Here is a 20,722-nt window from a genome sequence, read left to right as displayed (position 1 = left end):
AAACATTTCCTCGGGTGTTGTAGTACAGTTTTGAGGTACTTCTACTTTACTTAACTATTTCCAGTTTCCATTTCCAGGAGTTTTACTCTCTACTTTTATGATGATCTGAGTGATCTACTTCTTTCTCCTCTGACAATGAATAAAACAAATGAACCAGTTCAAAGTGCTGTTCTTCAGCACAGTTTTGAGGTATTCGTACTGTACGTGGCTATTTCCATTTTGCACTATATTATACTTCGACTCCACTGAGTGTCAGAGGGAAATATTGTACTTTTTACTCCACTGCACTTATATGATAACCTTTGGTGCTTTGCATAATAGAACTGATAGGATAGAAAATATAAATCAGTATATCACAATGCATTATCACAGCTTCTTTAGACGAGTCCATAGCCATTGGTAGCTTTGTCACCTTCTACCTATGCCAGTCCTCAATGCCTATGTGCAGTTTCACATAGATTGACCACGTCAGTGAGTAGAAAAACGTGGGACAGACAGAATGACTGACTGACAGAATGACACACTGACAGTTTCCGTGATTATGTACAGCATACCATACCATGACTTAGTCATACCAAACATTAGAAACAACACCAACATTGGTCCACAGGGGGAGCCACAGCGATCGGTCGCATTTTAGCCATTTTGAAGCTGTTATTTTTTCTGTAGCCTGTCCATAATGATTAAATGTCACGCTGCTAGCTTGCTAACGTCAGCACACGTAACGTATGCTAACGTTATATTACACAGTGTTTAATGATACAGTCTGTTATCTCCCTATTACTCTAATCTTTCCTGCTTATCGCTCAAACTAATGATTAATTTCTAAATTAATATCGGTACTCGTTTAAGATACCTTCATCAGTTACCGGAGGCCACTGTCTAACATCATCAATCCAGCTTTTCATGATGCTGTCATTGTAGAGAGTCAGTTCACAATGACAGCATAATGAATAGATGACTGACACATGTCACCGCAGCAATGGCGGCGCCGCAAGATGGCGGCATACACAAATTGCTTGCCGAATTCATCTATAGATAGAGCGTCCCGTAATTGAGTCAATTTTTTTCATGGAACAATTCAATCATTTGTTAAATTATTTACCCGACACCATGGCGGGTAGCTTCATAAAATCCACCTGCCACCAGCCAAATGCAGGCGAATTTGGTGGGTCATGGGTGCTCATTTCCAACCCTGATGCACAATAGTGTGCACAGGGGCCCGTCATAACTTCCTTACGCCACTGCACATGTGGAACATTTCTCTTGCTCTCGATGTACTTACACAGAAATAGACATACAGCTGAAAACAAAGACAACAAAGGTGGTTTAGTATGTACAGATATAAATATATATAACAATTGCACTGTAAATAAATAAAAACATTTTAATTTATTAAATTCTGTCTCAAATCAAACGTCTCTCTCTCAGGTGATGTTGCTCTGTGGGATTAATCTCTTGCCTTGATATCGACTCTTTGTTCGCTTCTCTCGCTGGCACCGCGCATGCGCCATATGTCTCCTTCATTGTGCCCTGTCCCCTCTTATGCTAAGCTAACGTAGCTGTCAATCCACTCAGCAGCATCACGACCAGGGACACTCCAGGCTCCGCAGGCTCCCCCTCCAGACACCTTAGCACCGGTAAGGACAATAAAAATACATTTATTAATTTAAAATACAGCGCTGAGCTTTATGACAGGTGAATAACGGTCTGCGTTATTATTGCTGCTGGATAACGGTCCGCTTCTGTCCAAGGTTAGCCACCTAGCATGTTGAGAGGTTTAGCTAACGGTAGCTGTGTTATGTAATGATGTTTAGCCTTGTAATGCACAGTTTAATCCTCGGCTGACAGGTTTCCCTTGTGATAGTGCACACAGTCATGTTAGCTTCGCATTTAGCAACTTTATTAGCTTATATGTGTTCTTTAATAAGGTCTGAGTCCTGCTACATGCTAACTGTGATGTGTGTTAGTAGAAGGATGCAAGCAGAGTACAATGCACATTAATTAACCTGCTGTAACAGTCAGTAACAGTGTCTATAAGTTGTGAGCTTTTATTACTAGTTAGTTATCTTGTTCCTGCAGCTCACAGAGCAGCTACCATGCTAGCTGTCGGCCCCCACCCCCCTCACACACCTCTCTGACTGGCCCATCTGCTGTCCTTTGTCCCAAATACAAGCTGCAGCACCGTGCAGTCATTAATGCAGGAGACACAGCTTTGTTCACCTGATCATTTAACTCAAACATTTCACTCTCCTCCAGTTGTAATGTGCATTTGTTTCAGCAGCATCCTCAGGATCAGGGCCCTTTTACAACCCTGAGAGCCTTTTGTTCTGGTAACACCTGCTAGCTTGGCTATATCTTATAGATCTGCAGATATCTGTGCTCATATTGAAGGTTAAACTTCATTACTGGGGTGCGTGGCTCTGTAGGGGCCCCAGAGGCTCCTCTGCTGTGCCCAGTTGTTGTTAGCATCCCAGCTTCCTCTGAAGGAACAGCTTGTTCCCTCTTTGCTGGAGCTCACTGGGAGACTTGGTCCCTTAATTACTGTATTGTTTGGGTGAATGTGACAAAACCACATTTAGTTTCTGTGAGCGGCTAACGGCCTTCAGTGAGGACAAGCTCTGATATTAGTGCACCATCATGGAAGACTCATGTATGGAGGTAGATTTGTCTCAATATTACTTGTAAGGCTGGGGGGATCGATACAGCGTTGTATCACAGTATTTTTGTACATTAATATTGTATCAATACACTGCTCCAAGTATTGATTGTTTATTATGTAAATTATTAATACTGCAAATATAAAGTAAAGTAGATTTATCAAATCAATAGCCTGTACAGTCCACTAGAAACAATCTGCTGCAATAATTTGCTGTGAGATGATCGGACTGAAAACTTTATTGCATTAGATACAAGAGATGTTCATTATTTGCAATTGAAAAAAGGAAATGAATCTCGATATTGCACAATAGGCTATATGTTTTCACATTATTCAGCATATTGCAACACAGTCAAAATTAGGAATGAGTCCTAGAACCCAGAAATGAGCATTTTAGCTCCCAGCTCCCTCGTCTCAGTTTTGGTTAGTAGCCTGAATTCAGAGCTGTGATTCACACCAGTTTAAGAGTCGTTCACTAGGGGTGTAACGGTACACAAAAATCTCGGTTCGGTACGTACCTCAGTACACAAGTCACGGTTCGTTTTTTTTTTTTTTCGGTACAGTAATGAAAAAAATAGACAACTATTAAATATCTTTTACCTATTGGTAACCTTATTAAAACATACCACCACAGCAGTTAACTCTTTTTACACAATTTTTGAATGAAACAAATATATATAAAATCCTGCTTTTTCACATTGTTTGAATGAAAATAGAAATATAAAAGTGAAAAATAAAATCCTGCTGTTTTTTAACACATTTTTTGAATGAAAAATAGAAACATAGATTTCTGCTTTAACAGTTCTGCTCAATTAAAATAAAAAGTATAGTGCAGCTGGTCAGCTTTAAAGCCTGCTCAGATTCAGTTTTACTAGGAACTTACTCAGCTTTCCCACTTTGTTAAAGTGCAGTAAACAAAACATGCTTATATCTAAAGTGCAGCTTAAACAATTTTACTCAACTCCAATGGCGTTGGTTATTTCTTTAGCGCGATGGTCAGGGAAACGCTCTTTCTTTTTATCGTAGTTTGCACCAGATTGCTTTTTCTAGTCGTGCCGGTTAACGTTCAAACTCGGGTGGTGTCGCTTTAGATGCGTTAGCATGTTAGACGTGTTTCCAAGTACATACCCGACCACTGTTCTGCAGTGTCGGCACACTGCTTTTGTCTTGTCAACTTGTTTATTTCCATCTTCGTATTTTACCCTGAAACCAAAGTGTTCCCGAACTGAGGACTTAAGGTTTGCGGGTGGGTCTTCAGGTTCGTCAGGCTCACTTGCTATGTTGTCAAAATGCGAGAATGCGCTGCACAAAGTGAAGGCAGAGATTTACGGTTGGACTCGGTCCGTCACTCAATTATGTCCGTCGGGGAACTAGATATTTTAAATGGTTCGGCTCGCAAAAAGGGAATTAAAATAAAACAAAATAAAATAAAATAATATCCTGCGCCCAATAACTCGGTACAGGGTCGTGCCGAACCGAAAGTCACGTACTGAACGGTTCGACACAAATACATGTACCGTTACGGCCCTATCGTTCACGTTTTGTTCTACCACATAAAATCTGTCAGTAAAGTCCCAGCAGTGAATTTTGAAGCTTTAATGTGCCTTAAAAAAGGTGGTTGCTAACAAGAGGCTAAATGAGACTACAGAACATCATCGTGCCGACATGGCTTTATAGCCATGCTGTGGTGGCAACGTTAAGACACGCAACCATGGCGTAGATCGTTTGTACCAGAAAAAAACGCAAAAACAAACAACTTAGCAAATATAAAACACAGCTGCAAATACACAGATAGATTCAACAAATAGATAAAAGATAAGTCTGTGAATAGATTTGATTAATTTACAAATAAATGAAAAGTATTTGTGAATGTTTTTTTGACATTTAAAACTCTCAAACAGATATTTGTGAATTCAGTTTTTATTTTGGATCCCAATTCTGTGTTTGCAGATTGCATTTTTACGCATGCTGAATTATTTTTTTATTTTTATTTTTCTTGTAGTTTAGACTGTTTAAGAAGGGACAATGCAAATTAGGGCTGCAACTTACGATTATTTTCATTGTTGACTTACCTGTCCATTATTTCTTCGATTAGTCGACTAATAATTTTATCGAAAAATGTGTTAAAATGTTGTTAAATGTCGGTCTGTCTCTAACAAACCCCAAAATTATGTCATCTAATGTCTTGTTTCATACTCACGCCAAAGGATTTCAGTTCACTGTCATGGGAGAGTGTGTAAAGCTGCCAATATTTGAACGTAAGAAGCTGCAATAAGAGTATTTTGGGGTACTTTTACAGTACTTTTCTATGAAAAATATATGCCAGAATTAGCCAAAAGGATAAAAAACAAACAAAAAACAAAATGACACAAAAAAGCAAACGCAAACAGGGCATACAGTTAAAAATATTTCTTTGAACACATCAGCTCGAAATGATTTTAACATGGTATATATATATATATATATATGTATTTGTGTATCTGTTTTATATTGTAAACATTTTTGTGAGTTTACAAATCTGTTTTGTATTTGTGAAAGTTTTATATTTGCAGGTTACACATTTACACACGGATTGTTTGTCTCCTCACACAAATGATATTGACACAAATCTGTCTCCATATTTTTGCATTTGCAGATCTGTTTTATATTTGAAAAGTAGGGGTTTTTTTTTAGTTTAACAATCTTTTCTTGTATTCGTGGACGGTGTTTTATATTTACAGATGACACAGTAACACACAGACTGTAGATCTGTTCACACAAATAATACTGACACAAATCTGCCTCCGTACACTGTGACTGGCTGTCTCCCCTGATGATGATGATGATGATGATGATGATGATGGGATTAGGTTAGATTGTTGGTCATTGCATGGAGTAGAGGTACTGAGGAACAAAATGCAGTTAAGCATCTGACCAGAAGTATAAAAACAAATCAGTAAAGTGCAGAGTCATGTTAAAGAGTGATCTACAGAGTGATATACAGAATGTGTAACAGACAGTAAGGGGTATTACTATAAGCGGGTTGATTACACTTTATAAATACAGTATGAACACAGCAGGCGGTGCAGGTGTAGTATCAAACATAAGGTGCAGTGTAATTAAAGGTGAAATGTGTTCTTTCTAACGTGTTAATTGAGATTTGGTTTAAACTAAGAGTGAGTGGCACTGATCACATTACTGACTTTATCTCCTGCAGCACAATGGCTGTCCCTCCGTCATACTCAGACCTGGGCAAGGCTGCCAAGGATATATTCAGCAAGGGCTACGGTGAGTAACATTTCAGCTCAGTGAGTGAATTATTAACCTTTGTGACATTCCTGGAACACAGAGACTGATCAAATCTGGTCTTTCAGGGAGTCTGGCTGTTCAGGCTGCTCTGCAGTGTGCACATGATATGAACAGACTGAGGAGTATTGGAGGCAGTGGGGCAATCTGAAGAGCAAACAGTCCACCAGAGATTAAATTAAGTGTCTAGCTTTAAAGTAGGTCTGCAGTGTTGGAGCTGGAGTGGGCCAAATAAGGCCGTCAAACAGTTATGTTTTTAAATTGTGATTAATCTCCAATTGTCAGTAGCTAATCATGATTAATCACATGTTTATAATTCCATTATTTTGCATTTCAAAACAGTTTTGAAGTCCGTATTAACAAGGTAAAGCAGTTCTTAACAGAGTTTCTTGATTGGGAATCAAACCATTAAAACAAAGGAGTGCAATGTCCAATCAGTGTCACTATGGTGTGCAGTTACTCCAAGATAATTTTGATTACTCGCTGACGTCCAATAATCCTCGATTAGTGCAACAGCATTTGCACTTTTAGAAGTTCTAGTTTGGTTGCTTTCAGGTCCTATATGTGTGAAACTATTGTTCCCCACGACGATAAGGCGTCTAAGTGGTCATAACATGTCAACCTGAGGACGACCATTAGACCAGAGTCGTCCACGATGTTAACTGGTCTGCAGTCAGTTGCGGCCCATTTAGCAAGCGCTCTAGTCAACTTCTTCGTTTTAGTTTCATCCACAGATCTGAAGCGATTCACTCACGACAAAATAGTGCCTTGCCAACTTTGGCGATGTGATAGCCCACTGACATCTGTGTGTGCTCAGCTCGTAGGTGGTAGCCCAAACTAGTGATTCTTTAATTCCGCTGCAAGGTGCAGATTAGTTTTGGTTCATCAACTGAGCTGTCTGGGAGTTCTTTTAATGTAAGCTGAGTCATTCAGAAGCTCAGTGGTGTCTTATTTTACAAGCAGGAAGCCACCGCGGCAGCTTGACGACATGCAAGGGTGCATCGAAGGGACAAAATAGCAGCACACGATGAATACGAAATTTTTCTGAGAACAATCTAATTCAGAAAAACGAGAATATACAAGATCATCTCGTCAATTAGATTTTTTTCCAATAAAAAAAATCTTGTAATTTCGAGACAATTATCTTTCTAATTCAGAAAAAATTGCAAATATTTCCCCACAAAAACGTTTCAAGTAATTCTGACATAATAATCGCGTTAATTCAGAAAAACAGAACAGATTTTTTAAAATGAAACCTTGACACAGTTATGAGACTAATTTTAGAATTAAAATGTTAAATGTGAAGCTGGAGCCAGGAGACAGTTAGCTTAGCTTAGCATAAATAATGGAAACAAAGGGAAACAGCTAGCCTGGCTCTAGCTGTCCAAAGAATAAAAGAAAATCAGACAAGTTTTCAGTACCAGACTTTATGCTAAGCTAAGATAACGTCTCCTGGCTCCAGCTTTATATTATATCCTTGTACTGATCATCTGGATGAACATATTTCCCCTAAAACGTCAAACTGTTTCTCTGAATCTTCTTGTATGTGATTTATTAGCTTCATCCTGTGCTCGATTACCGCTAACACAACTCTGTCTCCTGAAACCCTCCAGGCTTTGGAGTTGTGAAGCTGGACCTAAAGACCAAATCACAAAGTGGAGTGGTGAGGACACTTTTGTTATTCTCATAATCTGAATGCTTTCTGCCCAGTCCATCTCTCTGCCCTCCCCCCCCCTTCCTTTGTCCTGCTGTCACTTCCTGCAGTCTCTAACCTCCAAATCATTCAAGACTCCAAACACCTTTAAACTAAACTCCTGCACCCTGCTGTAACCTGGAGCTGGAAGGTTTCCAGGTTGCCGAGCGGTGCCGATGCAGAGCTGCTTGGCTGAACCTGCCGTAGAGAAACATGACAAACCTCATGTTTGATTTGTGGCCTGTCTGTCTCTCTACCTGTCTCTCTACCTGCCTCTCCTAACCGCTGCTCTGTCTCCATGCTGCTGTACCGGACTGCTCGCGCTCTAATGTAGATGGTAAGATCGGCGTCAGAGCTGGCAGATGTTTATTCATGTAATTAACAACCACCACCATCTTGTTTTAATATCGTTTCACGGTCCAGATGTTTTTTGTCTTTGTGGTAATCACTCATACAGCATGAATATCAGTGTGCTTTGATTTCACATCACTCTCAGTAGAACTAACATTGTGTTTCATTTCTTTATGGAGAATGTCTTTGAGTCACTGTGTCGTGTAATTTATCTTTAAACTCAGGGCGACATTTTTATTATCAATTTAACCTGCTGATTATTGTCTTTATTAATCAGTTAATTCTTTGGTCTATAACATGTCAGAACATTGTGGAAATCAGATATTGCCTGAAGCACAAGGGCATGTCTTCGAACGTCTTGTTTTAGGTAGCCAACAGTCCAAAACCCAAATATTTTAAACTTAATATTGCATCATTAATGAGGCAAAAATGATCAGACTGCTATCCATACACCAGATGCCTCCTAAATGCAGCACATAACATACAGTTCAGCACACTTTCCCTTTTAAGGCCCAGACACACTAAGCCGACTTCACACATCTTAAACAAGCACTTACGTTAAGCGCCTGCATGAGAGGAAATAACGCTCCACACAAGCAGACAGCTGTAGGCTATATTCATCACACAAAGAGGGAAACCAGAAGACCGTCATGATGCTAGTTAGCCAGTTAGCACACTAACAACACAATCCGATGTTTAAAGAAGAGTGTAACTAGCATGCGCCCATGAACGATTACACAAACCATCAAAGAGCTCAATGAAGAGCTCACTCCCTCTTGATTTCAGATTTTTGTTTACTTTCCTCACTTGCGTTTCTCTTCTTGTGAGCTGAGCTGAGCTGCCAGTCAGAGTGATTTCATTCACCGAAGGGCTCCACAGTCGCTGATGCCAATTCAACATGCTGAATTGGCCAAACCAAAGCAGACGGTGGCCAACAAGGGCCAACAGTGCAGGACACATCGCACCAGCTAGGGCGACAGATGCTAACTGACAGCCCAACACTGACCCACAGCTGACCGTTGTTAAATCAGCTTTTTAGACAGATATGCTTTAGTCTTGGTTCAGGAGCCGTCATCAGGTCAACTTTTCAATGTGTCCAACACTTGTGGCTGGATGTCACACATGGTACTCGAATAACATTGATACTACTGCGTACTGATTCACGTCAAATCAATTGGTGCCAAATTTGGTAGCTGAGAGCACAGCTTGGTGACAAGTAGCACTGTAGCGCAGAGCTCTGGGGCCAGCTCGTGATCTGCATAGATACTTTAGCCAGGTATCACTGCTGTTTGTGATTTTGTTTTTTAATTATGTACTCATGTCATATTTTTCAGTCGACAGAGAGCGATAGAGACAAGTAGACAGAAAAGAGAAGAATTGCTTGTTGGCTGGTGTGGAGTACAGAAAGAGAGCAAGTCTACGTCTCCTCTGTGGCTTGTCAGAAAATTACATATTTGCTATCACAGAGAGTGGAAAAACGTACTGTTGGGTACTGGTATTGAATTCCAGGTGCCATTTTGGCTGAAATGTAACAGGAACGCAACTCACATTCCTGCCAAACTAACAACATTCCCATCAGCCTCAGCTGTACTACGTGTTTCCTGCTTATTTGCTAACGCTACATGCTAACACACTGAAACAGTAAAGTGAACATGCTAAATTAAACCTGCTACACATCAACACGCTGGTGTTATAAGCATGTTAGCCTGCTGATGTTAGCATTCAGCTCGGGTACAGCTTCACAGAGCCAATAGGATGGCTGCAAACTCTTAGTCACACTAACAGATGTTGAGTCGTTCATCAGAAGCTGGTCAGAGTCAGTTTAGGAAATTTAGGTGCTAAAAAGATGCTGAGAAACAGATCAGCTGAAAAGTTTTGCTCCACTTTTGCACTTTGTGACATCATTTGCTGCGATGACGTTCATTTCACCCCACATTATAAATGTGTTAGTTACTCTCTATAACTGAACTAGCATGGCTTTAATTAGTGTCTCACTGAGCTGGATTTAATTTACTGAGCTGCAGGTCGGACTGTTGTCACTTTGCTCTCAGTTCCTGTGTGATCTTTTTTTTTTACATGGTGGGCTTTGACACGTTCCCTTACTAAGATGGAGGTGACAACTAAGCTGTATCTTTTCAGCACTGTAAATCGTGTTATCTTCCTGTGTTCTTATATTACAGACCTTATTAATTATCAGTTCATCTGAATGTTGTCTCAGCTTCTTGGAAGAACGAGAGAGCACTCCAGTTAAATTATTGATTTCAGTATGAATGACGAATGTATTTGGAGTGCTGCCCTCATCGTTTCAACTCTTATCAGAGTGACGCAGCAGAGAGATGACAGGAAGTGAGAGGGGAGAGAGACAGGCAACGATATGCAGCAAAGGTTTCAGGCCAGATGTGAACTGTAACCTCTGGGACACAAGGGAAGCAAGACTCTTTGCTTCTGAGGATTAAATTCCCTCTTACACAAATCAGGGCTGGGCTTGTTTTATTATGAAGAACTGTTGAAGAATTAGAGGCACAGTGCAGTTTAAGAGTATTTAGCTGTTCAGAAGTTTCAGTTTTGACAAAGTGCTGCCTTTAAGTTTTAACTTGAGGCTGTTTATATCAGATGGGGTGAATTATTGTGGGAATTCTGAATCCTGCACCGTCCACAAACTCATTCACTCCTTCACTACTCCCTGCATCAACAGGCAGTCACTAGTTTACTCAGTAGTGAGCAGCAGTAGATACAGATTTTGGAGCCACTGCCAAGCGTAGATTCGCACAACGGTCATTTTGACAGTGTTATCAGAGAGCAGTATACATGCCACAGACTGTAGTCTCTCCGTTACCTTGAGGGAACTTTACAGAGTGTAAATTTACACATTCAGACACTCAAATAAAATGTCAGACAGTGTATAGTGAAAAGCAGAGGTCACATTTGTGCATGAAAAGTGCTACAAGTTCAACACAAAGCTGGAAGTCTGCATTTAAACCTCACAGGTTTTAAGGTGCTTTCACACGTGTAGTTTTGGGTCATTTTGTCGCACCAGAGGGAAGAAAGTGACACATGGTTGTATTTTAGTTTTGGTTCGGTTCCTGTTCACACTGACTGTTTGCAAACGAACCAAGAGGAGTAAACAGGAAGTTCTTTCATCTGACAGGTAACTCTTTGATTGGACAGTTTTGGTGTTTGCCGTCCTGCGTCATCGGAACCCATGCGGGGAAATCAACTTCTGGTGACTGACAGAAGTTTCTGTAGCAGCAGCACTTTAATGCTTCGAAAGTGTCACAAAGAGTTCATAGAGAAAGTTATTGTAAGCATTATTCTGAGGATATTATTAGACTGCACATCAACTGCATGTTGTGAGTAATGACTGAAATAGAGACAGGATGAAAAGAAGGCATCTTGTGAAGTCAAGTACACAGAGTCAGATACAATGATGGCAGTTTTAACAGCTTTTAAATCAGGGAAATACCCACTCTAAAATGCATATGGGTTACCATTGTACGCATTAGCATAAATAGGTCATGGGATATATACATGGCCTTTATCAGGGTCAATTACGAGATTGCGCACAGGTTTCACAATCAGCAGATGGATTCATTTTTGGTTTAACTGTCGCTAAAATCACATACCTGCATCATAAAATCCTGTGATTGGTTCGTTTTCTTTCACACCACAAATGAACTGCACTGGAGTCCATTTGGAAGCAGACCCAGACCCAGCTTTTCAAGCAGTCTCGGTTTGGGTGTTTGGTCCACGCCTGGGTTCATTTGACAGCTTTACACCAGCCCAAACAAACCAAACTAACTGCACAAACGGACCTGAGTTTGTTTTCCCTGAGCCAAAGAGGTTAGGTGTGTAAGCACAAACATGATGAAGCGCAGAGACAAAACAAAATACCCTCCATCCTGTATCACATCATGTTTAGTTTAACTTGTGTCCTGATCAGATGTAAACTAAAGCAAATAAAAGGACGACAGCAGTTAATGAAACAAAATTAATTTCTCCATTTTAATTCAGATACAGGTACCTTTTTTTATTTATCAAACGTATCTGTGTTTTTCTGTCCATCACGTGTTACTGGTGTCCTGCATGGAGTAATGTTTGGGACTGTCTGGTTGTCTGTCAGCTGTATTGTCTCTGTGTCCAGTGTTGTATAATGTGATATTCTTTATTTTATTCCTGCACAGTCCAATAATAATTCAGTTTTCTGCACAGTTTTTATTCTCTGTTTTTTCCCCTGCTAGTCTGTAAAGGGATAGTTCGGACTTTTTAAAGTGGGGTTTTATGAGGTACTTACAGTCAGTTTATTACCTACAGTAAATTGTAGTCGGCACCCCCCAGTTTGGAGAAGCAGCAGGAGTACCACCACAGAATCTAAAAGGGCTGCACATGATTCGACTATTCCTTCTTTTTTTTCAAATGCATTTGAAAGTTTGACAGGTCTCTTTCAATGTCACAGTGACATTTACGTAATATAGTAAACAAGCTAACACTACTAATGACGGATTGGGACACTAGATGGCAATCAGAAGCCTGGTTAAGTATTGTACTGTAAATTCATTATAACGTTATCTCAGAGCCTTAAGGTGCAAAGCCTCTCCTCCTGTGGGCAGCTGCCTCTGTGTCTGCAGCTGCCTGTATCAAAAAGCATTGTGACAGTGAAATATTTTCAATATAGCGTACACTTAACCCTTAGAAACCTGCGCAAACTGGCGTGGTTTCTTTGAAAAACAGGAAGAAGGCAATAAGCAATGAAGGAAGAAATGACCCCAAAAATCTGCAAGAAATTAGTAGAAAAGAAAATTAAAAACAAGAAAAAAAAAAGAAAAAAAAACAAAAAACAAGGAAATGACCTGAAAAAAAGAGCTTAAAAATTCTAATAATCCTGTAACATAATTCTGAATATAAATACAGTTTTTCCCTTCACTTAAAAATTCAAATAATTCTGTAACATTATTTTAAATATAGTTGTCAGCGTTTTTCTTTTTTCCCTTAAAAAAAGAAAATTAAAAACAAGAACATTAGTAAAAAAAAAAAAGAAAATAAACAAACAAACAAGAAAATGACCTGCAAAAGGAGCTTAAAACTTATAATAATTCTGTAAAATAATTTTAAATATAAATGCAGTTTTTCCCCTCAATTTTTCTTTTTTCCTACAAAAAAGAAAAGAAAATTTGTATTTAAAAAAGGAGATAACAAACAAACAAGAAAATGATCTGAAAAAAGAGCATAAAAATTTAAATAATTCTGTAACATAATTTTAAATCTAAATAGTTTCTCCCCTCATTTTTTTCTTTTTCCCTTAAAAAAGAAAAATAAAAAAACGAGAAAATTAGTTTAAAAAAAAGAAAGAAAGGACAAAACAAACAAACAAGAAAATGACCTGAAAAAAAGAGCATAAAAATTATAATAATTCTGTAACATAATTCTGAATATAAATACAGTTTTTCCCCTCACTTAAAAATTAAAATAATTCTGTAACATTATTTTAAATATAGTTTTCAGCGTTTTTCTTTTTTCCCTTAAAAAGGAAAATTAAAAACAAGAAAATTAGTAAAAAAAAAAAAAAAAAAAAAAGAAAGGAGAAAATAAACAAACAAACAAACACGGAAATAACCTGGAAAAAAGAGCTTAGAAATTATAATAATTCTGTAACAGAATTTTGAATATAAATACAGTTTCTCCCCTAGCGTTTTTCTTTTTTTTCCCCTAGCTTTTTAACAATACTTTAAAAAATTGATTAATTTTTTGGGAATTTGTGGAACATTTCCTACCAAGTTGCTCATTGCCTTTTTTACCCATGTTTTTGAAATAAATGGCACCAATTTGCTCAGAGTTTAAAGGTTTAAATACTTGGGAAAGGCATCTGAAAGCAGCACAGGAAAAGTGACGTCATTCCAGGTTTCAAAGTGTTAAACTGATACGAATATTTGTGATAAGTTTTGCTGCTGCCCACGTCCACAGCAATACATTGCTGTATTCTGTGTCAGTACTGCAGCCTGCTTCTCCAAACTGGGGACGTGTTGACTTCAATCTACTGAATATAAAACACTGACTGTGGAGAAGTACCTCAGACAACCCCGCTTCAAAAGATCCGAACAATCCCCCTAAAGTCTCTTTATTGATTTATTTCTTTGCTAATGCTTTGAGTATTCTGTGATGACCTGTGTCTGATTGACTCCAGCGTGCTAATGGTTAATGTCCTCCTGTCAGGAGTTCAACACATCGGGCTCCAGTAACACAGACACAGGGAAGGCTGCAGGGAGCCTGGAGACCAAATACAAGATGAAGGAGCTGGGCCTGAGCTTCAACCAGAAGTGGAACACAGATAACACGCTGGCCACCGAGGTCACCGTGGAGGACCAGGTACGTGCTAACGTTACGTGTTCTCACTGGGTTTTGTAAACTGATACAATTGTTAAAGTCTCACAGTGGTATGTGGTTACTTCACCCGCAGCTGACTCAAGGACTGAAGGTTGCCTTGGACACGTCTTTTGTACCAAACACAGGGTGAGACTGCTTTTATTTGTGTGAATCACTGATATCATGACGTGTGGGATTACGTTACAATGAACTGCGGGTCAGAGAACAATGGAAAAAGCTGTGTTTTCTTTTTGGTAATAATTAGCTGCTATTTAAAACTACATTATAAGATTAGATTAATGGTTTACCTCATTTAAAAGCAGCTCATGTTAATATGTTGTTTAATGATTAAAAAAAGTCCCGGTAATTTCCTTAAACAGTCGGTAACTAGTTTTAATCCAGTGTTGTAGTTTCTGGACGACAGTGGAGCCCTATGGCACAGAGGAAGTGAGCTCTACTGGTTTTGTTCCTTAAATGTGACGTAAAAAAATACAGAGGAAGACTGAGAGATCATCTAACATGCAACCCTCCATTTTTCAGTAAGAAGAGTGGAAAGCTGAAGACAGGCTACAAGCGCGACTACGTGAACCTGGGCTGCGACGTCGACTTCGAGGGTCCCATCATCCACGCTAACGCCGTGTTGGGCTACGAGGGCTGGCTGGCTGGCTACCAGATGGCCTTCGACACGGCCAAGTCCAAACTGGCCCAGAACAACTTTGCCCTCGGATACAGGGCCGGGGACTTCCAGCTGCACACCAATGTGTGAGTGCTCCACTGATTTTCACGTTCAGCCATGGGGGTCTTCTGTGGGTCTGCAGGCAGCTGTGACAAGACGGGGGAGATGAGATATTTATTTTCCAAATGTTCAGCAGGAAGGATGACAAGCATGAAAGACTTGACAAGGCAGAGAGAGAGTGCAAATATGTGCCTGTTGCTTTATTGTCCAAGTCCCAGAGTAAAGGTGGATTTATACTTGTTGAAAATTTATACTTGTGCGGTGGTGTGTCTGTGTCACTCTGCAGTTACACCTCCAAAACACAAGTTGGCGGCGGAGGTTTTTGCTAAGTGCTGTAAAGTTGAGTTGATTCAAAACACACATTAAACACACATTAAACATGGCTTAATAGAGACAATTTCAAACACAAGTACACAAATCAGCTTCACTATAACTCGCAGCATTCACAGACAAACACTTTCCCCACAAATACAACATGCTAACGTTATTAGCACAAGCCTATGGCATTTTACATTGTATAAATTAGCCTAGCAGCTAGCAGAGATTTCTTCTGCTCATATGAAGCCAGGGACAACAGCAACATGTAACAAAGGTAACGATACAAAATTCAGCTCCATTACAGCTCACAAGGTTCACTGACAAAACAGCTGTCTGATACTAAACACGTTTTCCAAACAAATACAACATGCTAACGTTATTAGCACAAGCCTATGGCATTTTACATTGTGTAAATTAGCCTAGCAGCTAGCAGACTATCCCTCTACTCATATGAAGCCAGGGTCATTGCACATCGGGCTTTCTATTTTATTGTCGGAGATGGTGTTGCGTTCAAGGTCGAAAAAAAGGCTGAATATTCGATTTTTTTTTTTTCCACAATCGAATCCTGTGCCATTGAATGAAGTTTCAAAGCTTCAAATTTTTTGGGTCAGCCCTAGGTTGTTCAGTCAGTTATCAGTGCTCAGTTAATATTCTGTGTGATATTGATGCAGTTAAAGGCATTATTTATCTTGTGTACAGTATTTACAGAAATACAGTTGCCTAACGTTAAGATGGTTATAATGAAACCCTCTGATGATCCAGGAGAGTGAAGGGTTGAAACTGTGCACCAACGTCTCTGCATCTTTTCTGTCACAGTAACGACGGCACCGAGTTCGGCGGATCCATCTACCAGAAGGTGAACGACGAGCTGGAGACGGCGGTCACTCTGGCCTGGACCGCCGGCAGCAACAACACTCGCTTTGGCATCGCCGCCAAATACAAGCTGGATAAAGACGCCTCTGTGTCTGTAAGTGCTCGCTCACAGCTCCACTTTAAAGGCTCATTCACACAAACAAACCTTTGTTTCATGTTTTATCACGTCTTGCCCCGCAGGCTAAAGTGAACAATGCCAGTCTGATCGGAGTCGGCTACACCCAGAGCCTTCGGCCAGGTAGGATATTTCCCATCAATCACATCCTTGTAAATACAGTAAATTATCTGATCTTTCAGAGCGATGTTTATATTTGCTTTGAATGACTTCAGCTTTCATAAATTAATTTAGCCACCATGTTGACAGTGACTCGTTAACAAGAGAGCTGTGTCTGAGTCAGTGAATGTGACCTTGAGTGTTCATCAGTACTGGATAGAAGTCACAGAGTTTATACACGAGACAAAGTAATTTGTGTTTGCCTTTAAACACCGTCTGCAACACTCAACACATTTTCATCCTTCTTGATGAGAACAATCCAACACAGGGAGCTAACTACACCACAAACATCGGAGCTTGATAGGAGCTCAAACATCAGGAGGGAGCTCGGAGTAGAGCCGCTGCTCCTTCACGTTGAAAGGGGTCAGTTGAGGTGGTTCAACATCTGATCAGGATCCTCCTGGGCGCCTCCTGTTAGAGGTGTTCTGGGCACGTCCCACTGGTAGGAGGCCCCGGGGCAGACCCAGAACACACTGGAGGGATTACATATCTCATCTGGCCTGGGAACACCTTGGAAGCTGGGGAGAGGGACTCCTCTAGGATAGGTGGAGATATGCCCCCTTTCAGCTTGTTAGTATTGGACCTTTTTCCTGTTGACCTATTACGTCACAGACCAAACAATGGACAAACAAGTTAGCTACGGTTAGCTAGCAGCTAACTGCTACCATGGTGGACAACTTTACAGCTCTGTACATTTGGTCCGTCCAAAAAGTCACAGCTCTGGATGTAGATTTCTCCATGTTGTTACCGGCTTCTTCTTCTCTTACACATTTAATGCTATTGGACTTCTGGGTCAAAGCCCGGGGCGGAAACTGTGGAGCATGCTCAGAGCGCCTCGGCCAGTTTGGGTCTGACTGACTGTATACATGCAGGAGTCACATGATCTGGGTGTGTTCGTCCGACTTTGAGAAATTCGATTTAGTACATATTCAGTTGGACTAACATGTCTACATGGATTTTAAAAGTCCAGTTTTAGTCGGACTAATGATAAAGATCGATTTTCTCTGATGTCATCTAGTTGGGGCCGTTCGCTTTGCACACAGGGGAAGTCTCAGTTAGTTGCCGTCTGCGACCTCACCACTAGATGCCACCAAATCCTCCACACTGGACCTTTCAGGAGAATATCTGCTGAATACTTTGCCTGCTGTGTACTTCTAATGGTTCAACTGTCACACAGGTGTTAAATTTTACTCAGTGTGACATTTAAAGGTCTTATAAAGTCTCACATGTACCTGTGCTGTGTCTCCTCAGGTGTGAAGGTGACCCTCTCAGCCCTGATCGACGGGAAGAACTTCAACGCCGGCGGACACAAAGTCGGGATGGGCTTCGAGCTGGAGGCATAAAGAGGAGAACAAAGAAAAACACAAAGCCACACACTCCTCTGCCCCCCCCCCCCACACACACACACACAGTCCACCACCATCATGTAGCTTCTCTCTGGACTCTCCCTCACACTCCCCCCCCCCCGTTCACACAATTCATGAGCATTTCTGACAGTAATAGTCGAGCCTCGGCATCATGCTTAAACACCCCTGAGAGGAGTTGTGAGGTTGTCAATCGTGAAAGTGACGGCGCATAGTTGTGGATTATTAGCGTTTTTATGGTCATTGAAGTGACACTATTTATTTCCCTGTAGGTTCTGGATGACGTAGTTGTAAATGTAAATGTGTAGCTCCTGTATTCAGTTGTTTCCTGCCTTCCTTAAAGCATGTAAGAATGAACACGTGGATGCAGAGCTGAAAGCGTCTTCGCTAGGTTTAAAAAAAGAAAAAGGTGCCGAGTGTCTGTTTGCTCTTTTGTTTGTTTTTTTTATTGGTTTGAGCTCTTTTGGCCGTGTTGTTGGAATCTGTGGATGATTTAATCTATATAAATGTTTTGATACAACACGTCATGAACATGTGACTGGTTTAAGTTGAGAAGTAAAGACTGAATGAAGGATGTTTAAAACTGCTTTACAGGAACAATGAAAGTCAACGGGAGACCATTTCAGCCACACTCATGAAAGGAAAAAGATTGTGTAAATCATTATGCAGAAACTCTCTCGAAATAATCAATCCCAGTTCACTCTTTGCCCCAAACACTTTGTTCTTAGCGCTCTGTTTCCTGCGTTCACGGACGTCTAGTGGTAGAGTGTCTCAGGATGGATACATGGCCTTCCAAACGGAGGTATTCTAGAGGCACGCTTCACTTTCACTTTCACGAAATCGTCAGTAAGATTGCTGCACAAGCAACAAAAGAAACCCACAAACATATTTTCTTCTTAAATAAAGATTTAAAAATTACATTAACCGTCATTGTTTCAATATATTGTGGTCCTTGTCTTTATAACAAGCATAACAACAAAAAACGCAAGTGGCATGCTGATGTCTCGGTCGCTAACTAGCTAGCTAGCTAATTGTTATTGCTGACTTGTGCATGACAGTCCGGCATTTTCAATGTCTATGTTGAGTTACCTCCAGCTGTCAGAGGCAAAGTTGCTGCACTTGTTGCTTTGCTAATGCCGGTGCACACTGGCAAGGTACGTAGACACACGGGTTGCTAACGTTGGCCTACAGAACACCACTAGTCAGTCCCTTCAGGATTTCACGGGCTGTTTTTTGTGATTGTTGCGGCTTGAAATTGCTGATTACACGGCAGCTGTTCTAGTAAGTTGCGATGCATGTTGCAATATTTTTAAGCTTTTTTAAAAAAAAAAAAAAAAATTGCAGAAACAAACAAAAATTGCAAAAATAGATGCAATGCTATCTCAGATTTGGTGCCTATTATTACGAGCATTAAGTGTTTCCCATAGAATTAGAATCTTTTTGTGACGGTAGGCTGATCGATCGCCGACGAACAGCTGTTGCTGCCATTCCGCTCAGCGCCAAAGGACCGTCTTGATGAGCTGCTGTCCTCCTGCTCTCCCTGCCCGGTTAGCACGAGCTAACACAGCAGCGGCAGCTAACATCCGACACCGAGCTGTTTAACAGTCCAGGGTTCCCACGGTCATGGAAAACCTGGAAAAGTCATGGAATTTTTACAGTCATATTTTCCAGGCCTGGGAAAGTCATGGAATTAGAAAAAAATCATTGAAAAAGTTGCGTGTGATCAAACAAACAGTCTCAGTGTGCAAAGGCCTTAAGACTTGTGAACCAATCATCCATTTTCTGTCTCCATCAGATAAATGGCAACTATAACTGTGATAATACCATTATTGCTCCACGTGAACACCATCGATACTGAAGACACGTCAGGGTGTTGAAAGGTTGCTTCATCTCATAGACGAAGATTTCCACCACTTCCTCTTGTCACTCTGTTCCAACGGGCAGTGTGACTGGAGAACGAGGGTTAGGGGTAAAAATAAAAAATGGGATTGAGCCAATGATGAGAAACTTTCTCGAAATTTGCGCAGGCCTATGTGTTGTCTAGAATTTTGTCTTGGTAGGTCAAAATATTGAGAAAGTTTCTCATTATTTTAAGAAAGTTTTTTTTCTTCACATTGGCAGAAATGGTCTCCCGTACCAGATGCTCTGATATGATCTTTTATTCCTTTGTGACCTCTGGTAGGTGAACTCAATGTAGTGGAATCTTCTGGTAGCTTGTGTAGTTAGTTTGCATTTCTACAATATTGTTTTCATCTATCCGTCACGGTCACAAAGAAAGAGAACACTTTGCATCTGCTCGTAGCGTCTCGTAGGTATCTTGGCTGCTCAGCCGCACCAGGGCGTCTCAACTGGACGGCCAGCTGTTTCCTCATGTTGCTCGGGGACTGCGCTCATTGCTGTCAGTGCTCTTGTCTGGAAAACAACGTACACTCCTCAGATCTGTACAGAAAGTACACTCGATTGTCCTCTGAGTGACTCCAGTTAAAACACTTCTTTTTTTTTTTTGGTAAACATGCATCCAAATGTTTTTGTTTCTCCATCTAATTGTGTCGTCATGATTATAAGGCTCATTTTTCTTTGTCACTTAGACACAGTACCTCATTTTTTTCCAATGTCAATGAAGGGAAATACAATAATAAAAAAAAAATTAAAAACAAGTCGTGAAGTCGATGGAATTCTTTTCTTCATCAAAGCATGGTGTAACTCACTGCTCACTTATGAGCCTTTTCTGGAGCTTTAACCGCGTCTCATGGTCTCCACCTGCTGAGACAGATCAAGTAGAAAGCAGTGGAAGAAACTAGGAACTGGATTC

General features: G+C 40.5%; 1 protein-coding gene across 1 annotated transcript; it reads left to right on the top strand.

The window, feature by feature from the left end:
* The first annotated feature begins 1,498 nt into the window (after positions 1 to 1,498).
* Positions 1,499 to 20,567, top strand: zgc:56235 (Voltage-dependent anion-selective channel protein 2-like). Its single transcript, XM_049604493.1, has 9 exons — positions 1,499 to 1,640; positions 5,856 to 5,926; positions 7,558 to 7,607; positions 14,196 to 14,348; positions 14,440 to 14,492; positions 14,886 to 15,107; positions 16,216 to 16,366; positions 16,453 to 16,510; positions 17,798 to 20,567. The coding sequence occupies exons 2-9, from the start codon at positions 5,860 to 5,862 to the stop codon at positions 17,887 to 17,889; spliced, it is 846 nt and encodes a 281-aa protein (XP_049460450.1). The 5' UTR covers positions 1,499 to 1,640; positions 5,856 to 5,859; the 3' UTR covers positions 17,890 to 20,567.
* The last annotated feature ends 155 nt before the right edge of the window (positions 20,568 to 20,722 follow it).

The sequence above is a fragment of the Epinephelus fuscoguttatus genome, linkage group LG18 (assembly GCF_011397635.1).
Source record: "Epinephelus fuscoguttatus linkage group LG18, E.fuscoguttatus.final_Chr_v1".
NCBI lineage: Eukaryota > Metazoa > Chordata > Actinopteri > Perciformes > Serranidae > Epinephelus > Epinephelus fuscoguttatus.
Note: the sequence above shows the minus strand (reverse complement) of the source record. Positions and strands in the feature narration are given on the sequence as shown.